This window comes from Xenopus tropicalis, chromosome 2 (assembly GCF_000004195.4).
Source record: "Xenopus tropicalis strain Nigerian chromosome 2, UCB_Xtro_10.0, whole genome shotgun sequence".
Classification (NCBI taxonomy): domain Eukaryota; kingdom Metazoa; phylum Chordata; class Amphibia; order Anura; family Pipidae; genus Xenopus; species Xenopus tropicalis.
Genome location: NC_030678.2, coordinates 34,799,741 through 34,810,585, shown reverse-complemented (window position 1 = coordinate 34,810,585; position 10,845 = coordinate 34,799,741). Strand labels below are relative to the sequence as shown.

General features: G+C 38.2%; 1 protein-coding gene across 1 annotated transcript; it reads right to left on the bottom strand.

The window, feature by feature from the left end:
- Nucleotides 1-219: 219 nt before the first annotated feature.
- On the bottom strand, nucleotides 220-10,714 carry LOC733551 (novel trypsin family protein). Its single transcript, NM_001044466.1, is given in 5 exon segments — nucleotides 220-857; nucleotides 2,206-2,345; nucleotides 2,476-2,747; nucleotides 2,915-3,110; nucleotides 10,652-10,714. Coding segments are annotated over 5 exon segments (1,050 nt in total). The 5' UTR covers nucleotides 10,656-10,714; the 3' UTR covers nucleotides 220-419.
- Nucleotides 10,715-10,845: the final 131 nt, after the last annotated feature.

The window sequence follows — 10,845 nt, the reverse complement described above, 5'->3', positions numbered from 1 at the left end:
ATCTTTTTACAGAGAAGTCAGTGCAGCTTCTTATGGCTGTATTTACATAGACCTTTCTGATGAAGCTACTTAGTTTTTACCTTTCTTTCTCCTTTAATGGAATATTGTCTTTAATTTTGGTTGCTCAAAATATTACATTTATATGTAATATACACGTTATTGTAAATAAACCCTTTAAATGAGACTCATCGCAAAAAATATAAAATCATTGACTAGCAATTATTATATAAAAATATAGCTTTATTTATATGCAAAAGCTTCACAAATTTTAATATAAAAATAAGCATTTTCTATGTTTTTAAAATTTTTTATAAAAAAATATTTTAAAATCTATATAAAAACATATACAGTTTTCTATAAAAATAAACGATACCAAAATTAAATTGTAAAAACATTTTAAATAAATGTGCATAGGGGCTCTATTTAAAGAGCTTGGCTGCAGCAGCCAGGAGTCGCTTTAGGACGTTCCTTCTACTGATATTCTCAGCCGTCTGGGCTTTATATGCAGAATTAAGCTCTGCTGGAGACATTGGTGGAACTGGGGTACTTTGTTGACCTGTGTTTTCAGTTTCCTTTATTTCTGCTTCTGAATTTTGCGCAGTGTTTCTGTTTGGGTTCATATGATCAGGTTTGACCAAAGGAAAGAGTAGTTTTGGAACTAATCTCTTCCCTTGAATTGTGGCTTTAACTGCTTCATTCTTTACTTTTTCCACAATCCATTTAATATGGGACTGAATAGGGCTGTAAACTCCCGGGGATCGGGTTTGTCCACAGCCTGAACCCCAATTTAGTATTCCTATTACTGAATATACATTGTTCTTCTTTGTTCTACACATTAATGGCGATCCTCTGTCACCCTAAATAGAGAAGAATTAAAATTACATAAAATCACAAATATACTTTAAGGATCTAACATTTATATAAGCAAGAATAGAATTATGGGACTACTGAGGAGCATATTTATTTATTAAGGTGTGTTTAATATGGTACAGAAAAATATTGTGTAACATAAATGGACACGGTCCCCTGGGACAGGTGCAAGCAGGGGCCTTGGATTTTAGGAAAGGGGCACAGACATTTTATTTTTTGCGATTTTTTTGTTGCCGTCGCGACTTTTTCGTGAATTGTCACGACTTTTTCGTAGCCGTTACAACTGGCGTGAATTGTCGCGACTTTTTCGTATTGAGCGCGGGCAAACCTTTCCCATGTTTTCGCGATGGCTACGAAAAGTCGCGACAATTCGCACAAGTTGTAACGGCTATGAAAAAGTCGCGACAATTTATGGAAAAGTTGCGACGGCGACGAAAAAAATCGCAAAATACTGATCATTCCGAAAAAAAAACACATTCGGACACTTTCAACCCGTTCGTGGATTAGTAAATCGGCCCCTTAGTATAAAACAATGAAATGTGGTACTGTCACGTAGATTCTAACACCACCTTTTTCACACACCTTTATAAATATGCCATAAAACACTAGTTATTGTTATTGTTTCTGTCACTTCAAAATGCCCCTTGTGCTGCCACAGCAGTAGTTTTGCCCACGTTTTAGGTATAACAATTCTTCAGTGTTGCAAATTTCTTCATATGTAATGATTCCTTATGTGTATTGGGCTTTATGGTATCCTTGCCCCCCCCCTCCCCTCCTCTGGTTGCTTCTAGTATCGTGTCCTTGCAGCTGTTTATTATTTATTTTGATATTCACTTTGATTACATCACTTCCTGGTGCTGAGAGGAAGCAGCCATTTCTGTGGTAATAGCTACACTTTGCTAGGGCTGGTGAGATCAGCACCCACACTCATTTCGAAGCAGGCCTATCCAAGCATCATTGGTATGTTTGCATTGTGTTTAATGCCTGCTCATTATATGCTGTGTATTTTGCTTTTATGTGCATTCTGGTTTGCAGTTTGTGATTGACTATTTCTCCCTCAGCAGCCACCTGTTAGGCCCCACTAGGACTGTATAATGCATATCAGAGGTTTATATATGCTTCTCTTGTATTTCATCTGTATTTAACGTACCCAGAATGTATTCTGATACCATTGTACTGTTTGTACCTACAGTTCTACCTTCTTGTAATCACTATCATTAAACAAGTTCCGAACTTATACAGTGTTGTGATTGAGGGGGGAGTAAACTGCCTGTTCTCCTTGTGATGGGAGCAGGACACCCCTCATACCAATGTGATGTGAATTAACCCACTTACATTGCAAGTTTTTTCTGGCCCCTTGCGATGGCCTGCGCACAGATGGTTCTCTCCTAAGATTCCTTGGTACCACTTGTTGCAGTGCTTCGTATCAATTCGTTCCACTTGTGCCTCTTGCAGGAATTGAGATGGTTCATCCACTAAAAATGAAAAGTCAGAATTACTTAACCATGGTTATCATGTGGGTATTGTGTAGGTTACACAATCTAAGTCAAATTTATTTCATTTGTTCATCGTAAAGCATAAGAAATGTAGAATAGAAAGACTTACAATGCTTGCCTTGGGCACCCCATCCTGCGATGGAACAGTCGATCAGATCCTTCAGATCAGCAGATTCCTTAGGGAAACATGCTTGCTGAATATGATCACTGAATTCAACTTGCTTATCCAGTTGAATCAAGGCAATATCATTGCTCTCAGTGATTGGATCATATTGATCATGTTTTATCAGCTGTTTAACTCCTCGGCTCTGAGTTCTTAATCCAATTTCTGACAGGTAGAAGGTTCCAAGCAGAACTCTCAGTGGAGTTGTTGGGTCACCTCTGGAATAGCAAATCAAATTTATCATATAAATAAGCCTGACACATGTTCTAAGACAATTATATGTAAATCAGATAGATAACTTTAGAAAAGAATCATGGCTTTATTAATTCTACAATAACTCTAATATGTTGGATATAAGGTGCCCAGTAGCTGGTTCAGGACTTACTCTTTCCAGTCCTTAAAGCAGTGAGCAGCTGTAATAATCCATTCGTTATTCAAAATGGTTCCGGCGCAGATATGCTTGTAGCCTAATTCCACTTTCTTTTGGATGCTTACAATCCATGGCCACTTTCCTTCTACTGGATTTAATTCTGTTGAATAAGAGGCTTTAACCTCAGTATAAAAGGGTCGGTTTCCACAAGCTGTTGGAGATAGAGACAGATCAGTACAAATAAAGTGCAGTATGGATATAACAATTTTTTTAAAAAAAACAGCTAAAATGTAACTTCTACCAAATTAACTTCCATTGCATCCAAGAGTTTTATTAGGGGCAGATTTATTACAGATTTATTTTACAGTTTATGAAAACGTTCCTGTTGTTTTTTGGAAGGAACAATAGAGCGGACAGTGATCATTTAAGGTTCATGCTGTGTGTGAGCTGATAATCTAATAATAGAGAGAAAGACACACATGTATAGGGCTCTCTTTGTGTATCTTTTAAGACTTGCCTTCTGTTAGCTTCTAATTAAACCCATAGTATAATATACAATCCTCACTCAAACAGCCTATAATTAAGGCAGTGTATAGAGTTTGTGTAGTAGATCATTTTAATTCTATAGCTGGGGTTCTTATATGAGGAACTGGTATGCATAAAGTCTTTTGGTATGAATGGCTGCAGTTAATAATCCTGAAAATATGTTTATGACAATAAATTTGCTTTACATGTAGATTTATTTATGTCGATAGCCCATGGTTTCATGCTTTTAGAGCACTAAGATTAATGACACATAGGGGTATATTTATCATGCTGTGTAAAAAGTGGAGTGACACATTAACGGTGATGTTGCCCAGGGCAACCAATCAGCAATTAGATTGCAACAGTTAGAAAAGCAAAGCATCTGGCTGCTTTGAGCAACATCACCGGTAATGCTTTACTCCACTTTTTACAGAGCATGATAAATATACCCCATAGAGTGGTCTCTCAACCAGGGAGAAACCACTCATTCAAATCAACCTGTAAAGATAAATAACTTCTTCAAATACTTACTGATAAAGCTGGAAGTTTCTGAGATAAAAAGAATTAGAATAAAAAATAGAAAGAGCAAGAGCAACTTCATCATCACTCTTGCCATCTTTGCAATGATTGAGCTAAGCCTAGTGGGCTAGGCACTACCATTTCAAGTAGTGACATCACAATGGATCACATGTTATCTTCAGATGTTTGCCCATGATGACATCACAATGTCTGCAAGTACAGTATGCTGAATGCAAACATTTGGAGATAACAAGTATTTCATTGTGATGTCATCACTTGCAATAGCAGCACCTTACCCACCCTCTCATGCCAAATACCCATTCGTCTTTAAAGAGCATTAAATAATAACATCCCATACACACGTTTATTTTTAAAATATCCCATAAGATAATGTTGCTTTAATGTGTGTGAAGGAATGATTTCACTCACATTGACTGTAAAATGAAGGGAATAATAAAGAATCTAAATGGGTCCTATTAGCTACCTTTCTGTTTTTTTGCTGTGTTTGCAATACAATAGACTCAAATTTCCTATGGGAGGCCTATTCCCCAAACACTTTTTTTATTACTCTGTTAATAATAATAACAATAATAAAAGTAATTAACTAAGCATTGTGATCAAGATTCAGCCATTTCAAGTGAATCACAATCAAGCCCTTGTCATCTTTAACTGTTTAGAAGTTGATGACATCAAAATGAGTGTTATAACCTCCAGTTGGCCGTTGAAGAGCAGTAAATCTGTTACAGCTCTCTAGCAGCCAACTATTTTGCAAGAATATAAAAATGTGAAAAAAATGCAGTTGCACATATTTATATAGTTAGAATTGTGATTTTGCACATTATGGCCAAACGTATGTGGTCACCCCTTCTAGTTATTGGAATTAGCTATTTCATTTACACACATTTCTAACAGAGTGAATAATTAATTTTGCACCCTGGCCCCTTGTCCTAATCAGCATCTGCACATACACATACCTGCCATTCTTCAGACAATTAGCACTACAGACAGACAACCTGCCAACGGAACCAAAGTCTGTAGTGTGAATTTCAATGTACATTGATATATATCTTTGCTCCCCAAAACTAGACTGCCTGCCTTTTCAAGAGACCTTGCCTACTCTCTTTTTATATGTATCTTTTAAGCTCAGTATTACACTACCAACTTTTATGTGTTCTTGTTCTAAAAAGCACTTCGCACATTTATAGTGCAGATATTTAAAAATTGTTGTCCAGAAAGCTCCAATTTACCTATAGGCCATCTCCCATAGAGCCCATTTAAAGCAGATAAATTAGTTCCATTTCCATGTGATAATAAAACAATGCCTTGTACTTTGTAACTAAACTGCATAAAACCATTTTGGTGGCAAAACCACCCTAATGGGTTTATTTAATGTCTAAATGTTTTTAGCATATTTAAGGTATGGGGATCCAAATTATGGAAAGATCCCGTATGCAGAAAACCACAGGTCCCAAGCATTCTGTATAAAAAATCCTATATCTGTATTATTAACATACAAAAATAGATACACATATATTTTATATCTTTTATCTTGAGAAGCTTTGGCACCAATACCCTTTATAAGGAACATTGTGAATGTTTTAATGTATTATTTTATTTTCAAAATTACATGCACATTTGGTTTAGTTTTATATCTATGTATGTGCTTCCCACATTCCTGTCCCTCATGAACATAATGCAGCCAAATGCAGGAAGTTTTTATTCACTGGGGAAGCCACTGGTCTCTCTGCAATCTGAAATAGAAGGCACAGAGAACTGCAGCAATCCTAAATTACAGGAAGGAGACAGTAAATGATTAAATCTAGCAAAAAATTGCAAATCCCCAAACAGCAAATAGGTAATAGTAACTGTCTATGGCATCTCACAGCAACCCTTTGACATTTTCCAGAATCCACAGATTACCAGTCTAGTTCTAAATGGAAAATTAGGCCATTACAGCAATCTTCCCAGACCATGCCAGCTATTGCCTGACAGGCCCAATATCCCCAAAACCCTGTGCCTTTTGTGGTCTGTAAATCTTGACTGGTCGTCTATATTGTGAGTAGTGCATTGTGAGAGATTTAGTGAAGAAACCATGTTACATGGACTATTTTGGGCTTGGAGCAACCAGACTGGGGTTTAGCAGCACAAGTTTCTGTAAATAAGTTGTGTGCAGAAGATGTGTTGAGATTGTGAGAGAGATTGGGCTGAAATACAATGTTGCATACCATATTCATAGTTTTTCATAATGATTCCTGAGCCTGAGTCAAAAGAGTCCATTCTGGGTCCTATTCATTTTATATATTAAGCCTACAATTCTTCAGCTTTCATTGAACATCAGCTACTGATAGAATGGCATTTCTGCAACAGATAGTATATTGAAATTTGCAGTTCAACAACACTGAGCTAGAAATTGTTGGGTAATCCTAATATAAACTATTACTGACACCAGGGATCCCCAACCTTTTTTACTCATGAGTCACTGTCAAATGTAAAAAGTATTTGTGAGCCACACAAGCATTAAAATGTTTTTTGGGGATGCCATATCAGGACCGTGATTGGTTATTTGGTAGCCCCATGTGGACTGCTAGCCTACAGGACGCTCTACTTGGAGTAAAACTGTGCTTCCAAAACTTGCCTCCAAGCCACCTACTGTACTTTAAGGCCACTGGGAGCAACATCAAAGGGGGTGGTGAGCTACATGTTGCTCCTGTGCCACTGGTTGGGGATCACTGCCTGACACCTTACTATACATGCTATCCTGCAGTTACAGCTTCTCTCCCTGACAACTTTACATAAACACACAAATATACACGCTATTGTCCGAATGCAGCCCCATACTATTCTTCAGCACAAAAGAGATGTCTATAAAGGAACAACGCAGTTTACAGTAGAACACCCATTTTATGTTTTTCAGGGTGATAAAGAATAAATTGTGTGTGTGCAGATTCATAACACAGACCCCCCGACTCAGATGGATTCTATTCTCAATCTAGTCTTAAGCCGGCCATACACGTACCGATATTATCTTACAAAACCTCGTTTCGTACAATATTCGGTGTGTGTTTGGCGGTTCAAAAGGGCGACCGATATCGCAAAGGCTGTGGATATTGGTCATCTCGTCGATCGGCCAGGTTAAAAGATTTTGATCGGTTTCTACCTCCATATCTGATGATTCAGCCCTGAACGTTAGTGGAGGGTCATTATTGCTACTTGTATGGCCACCTTTAGTTACTTCAACTATGGCCTTGAAGACAGAACTACCTATTTGGCAAAGAGCAGCTCCTTGTTTTCTATATAAACCCTGTACTGTCTTTGTTTTTTAGTTCTGACTTGGCTTTGTTTAAAACCCATGTACGTGTCTAATAAACTTTACCTCAAACAACCTTTGGTATCTGATATTTCTATAACAAGCGTGACCAGAAAAAATGGTCTAAAATTCAGGAAAATGTAAAATTAGTGAAATGCATTATGCATTATATATTGGTAGAAGCACAAAAAAAAGTTTAAATTGAGGTTTCACTGTATATATTTCCCACCTGTTCTATGGGGCCAACAAATTACAGCCAGACCAAACATGCATCATGCGTTTGAATGTAAATGATACCAGAAAAATATCGGCATTCATAAATCTTTAGCAACCAGTCATCTTTGTTTATTCATTTCACTTTAGCTGCCAAGTCAATGTCATGTGTAGCAAAATAAAGTTCAAATATTTGCATTCTTACCCACAAAATACAAGAAAGACATCACCTGTAATCAAGTGAGATTATTTTACTGCTAAACAAACAAATTGTAACTGCACTTTTTATATCTTGCTCTAGTATTACTGTGATGTGGCCCAGACCCACTTGCACAAATCTACAGATATACCTGATATATATGTCTATTTAATATCTACAGTGGAGAAAGAAACAATGAGGCTAGGAGTACACACTGGGGATGAGGGTACAGCAAGGGGATTTGCGTCAGGGGCCTCCATGGCTGGGGTGAAAGGCCCACGATCTGTCAGCCCCAGTGGTCCAGCATGAAGATCCACATACAACTAACAAAATAAAGGTGAGAATGTTTGGTACAAAAATACAATAAAAGCCAGTTTGCACAATAAGTATATTTGTTTTTTGTGTGTAGTCATGGCACCAGCTGAGGTTTTCTGGCTTTATGGCTTCAAGTCCTTCAAGCGGAGCTGGGCCAATGCAGAAGGGCCCCCAAGGCAAGCCCACTGCTTGGCTCACTGTCAATGCAAAGGGTACACTGGCTTCAAGAAGATACAAATAAAGGGATATCAGGTAGGTAAATCATTAGGGAATATGACAAAAGTATCCTATAAAATATGTTAACTGAGCATTTATTCTAAATTCTGATGGAGGTGACTCAAGTCACCAGAGAAGCGCACCCAGTTTTATAGATTTTGTGCCGAAGCCTAAAAGAAACCATGCCATACTAGGCTAGGAACCGCTGCCACCAGTTTCCCTGGCGCTTAATCACTCTCGGCTGTGCCTTTACATATTTTAAGACTTTTTCAGGTCATGAGCGATAGAAGCAAAATCATTAGGAGCCAAGGATTGTAAATCTCACTCAGTAGGCGTGCCAGAAGGCCAGAGAAGCGATTTATTAGATCTGGAATCGGTATGACTTTGCAGATTTAATGAATAGATCTTTAAAACCTGCAGAGATTTGTATGTAATTTGTTTTGCAAGATGCAAAAATAATCCCTAGAGATATTTTCTACTCCTCCCCCATAAAATCAATGCAAATCATTATAAATCTTCGAATAATGCCCAAAAAATTTGACTAATTTAGCACATAGACTTTTTAGGCCATACTTATAGTCTGTGTCAGTTTCTAGTGGGTCTTCCTCCCCTTTTCATTTCATTACCTTCCCTCCTTCTTGTCTCTGGTTCATATTACCCCCCCCTTCTTCCCAACTACTCTTTTTTCTTTAACTACACATATATTGATGTCCGATCTGTGGAAATGTGTTTATTCCTTATCTGAAGGATTTATATGAACCCTACTTATTTATTATGCCAGTCCACAAATGTTAGGGTAAGGATTTTTATGGACTTATGACTTGTATGGACTGGTTGGTTTCTGTATGTAAGTGTTCAAACAGTATCCATTATCCCCTATACTTTAATTGTTTTATTAAAAATGCAATTAAAAATATGACACATAAGTAAGCTTGACTGTGAGCCACCATCACCTGCCCTGGATTGGTTCACCTTAAATGAGCTTTAAGCATGATGCAGGCAGCAGTATTCTAAGAAAATTTGCAATTAGTCTTTTTTTAGACTTCACATTTTCGGCGGATATCGGCTACATGTGCCTGCCCCCGAGCGTATTCAATTCATTCGGGTGCAGGCACAGGTAGGAGCAAATTTGAGCATATGGAGCGTATTCTCTGCAAGCATTTTTCGGCTTGCCGACAATACGCCCCATGCGCTCTGTGTGGCATTAGCCTTATAGCATATAACACGTTCAATTGCATGCTTGAAAGAGGCAAATGTGCTCCTTTTGCATGTTGAACCAACACATAAATCACGACTAACAACATTTTTGTGCTGAAAATTATGCTGCATAGGCAGATTTTCAGTAAGACTAGGGGAGGCTAAGCCTCCCCAAACCTGCTTTGGCACCTTAAAAAAAAAAACCTGGCTCCATTTCTGCACTGTCCTGAAAATCTTCTCCGGGTTCTGCAGAAATCAGCTGTGCTCTGATTGGATCTTTCTTGGATTCTCCAATCAGAGCACAGCTTTCTTGACAGGCAGTAAAATTGACCAATCAAGGCGCAGATGCAGACAGGGATCGGGAAATTTTGCAAACTGGAGGCAGTGCAGAATTGAAGACTAAAAAAAGAAGAATCTGCAGGCTGTAAACTTTACCCAAGAACCAACTTTGAACTTTTGCTGCAGTTTTCCCATCTCTTGTTTAAACCACTACCTGGTAAATATGACCCTAGCAACCAGATAGCTGCTGAAATACCAAATGGAGAGCTGCTGAACAATAAGCTAAATAACCAAAAAACCATTAAAAATAAAAGAGGACCAATTGCAAATTGTCTCAGAATATCAATGTCTACATCATATTAAAAGTTAATTTAAAGGTGAACTACCCCTTGAAGCTAACTAATCACAAACACAAATGTATAGAGAACCCCTAACAGAAGTGCACGTATGAATACTTTTACATCCTAAGCATTTTAGGGTTAAAAAAAGCCCTCCCACCCGCACTTTTGCACAGTGTCCCTGGGAGTCAGTGGGAACGGCAAGAGGTAGTTGGGAAGTTAATCTTTTACACCAGCAGCGAATCCACTAAGTCTCACATTAGCTGTAGGTCAGTCAGTGTATGGGCCATCTTTAACCTCCCCAAACAAAAAAGTCACCCTCCGCCTATGATTATGCTGTTCACACACCCCTTGACCAAGAAACAAAGTAGCCCCCCACATGGGTAAATAACAAAGCAGGGTTAAACCCAGGTTGCAGCAAGTGATTTGTACCTTTGCACTTTTTTAGTAAATGAGCCAAATAGAAACTTCAGTTCTAAAGCCTACTTACATCATAAAGGCAGCAATAAAACACCTTAAATTGGTCCCTAGTGCCTTTTGTGAAATTGCTAGCAATGGTGCCTTTAGGGAGATTCACACCTGAAAATACTCTCATAGAGCATTCATGTGATTACAGATATAGACAAGAGATCCTCTGCACTCACCCATTAGCAATATATTAAAGCCAGAAAGGAAGCCCTGAAGCTATAAACGCAGGGGCTGCATGACAAGGGATCCGAATGACCAGCAGCCAGATTACACTGGTTTATGTTTAAAGATTGGAAAAATCAGATGCAGCTGTGATTAGGTGAGAAGCAGTAAGTTAGGAGGGGGAAAGCTGGGCCGGGGGTGGAGAAGG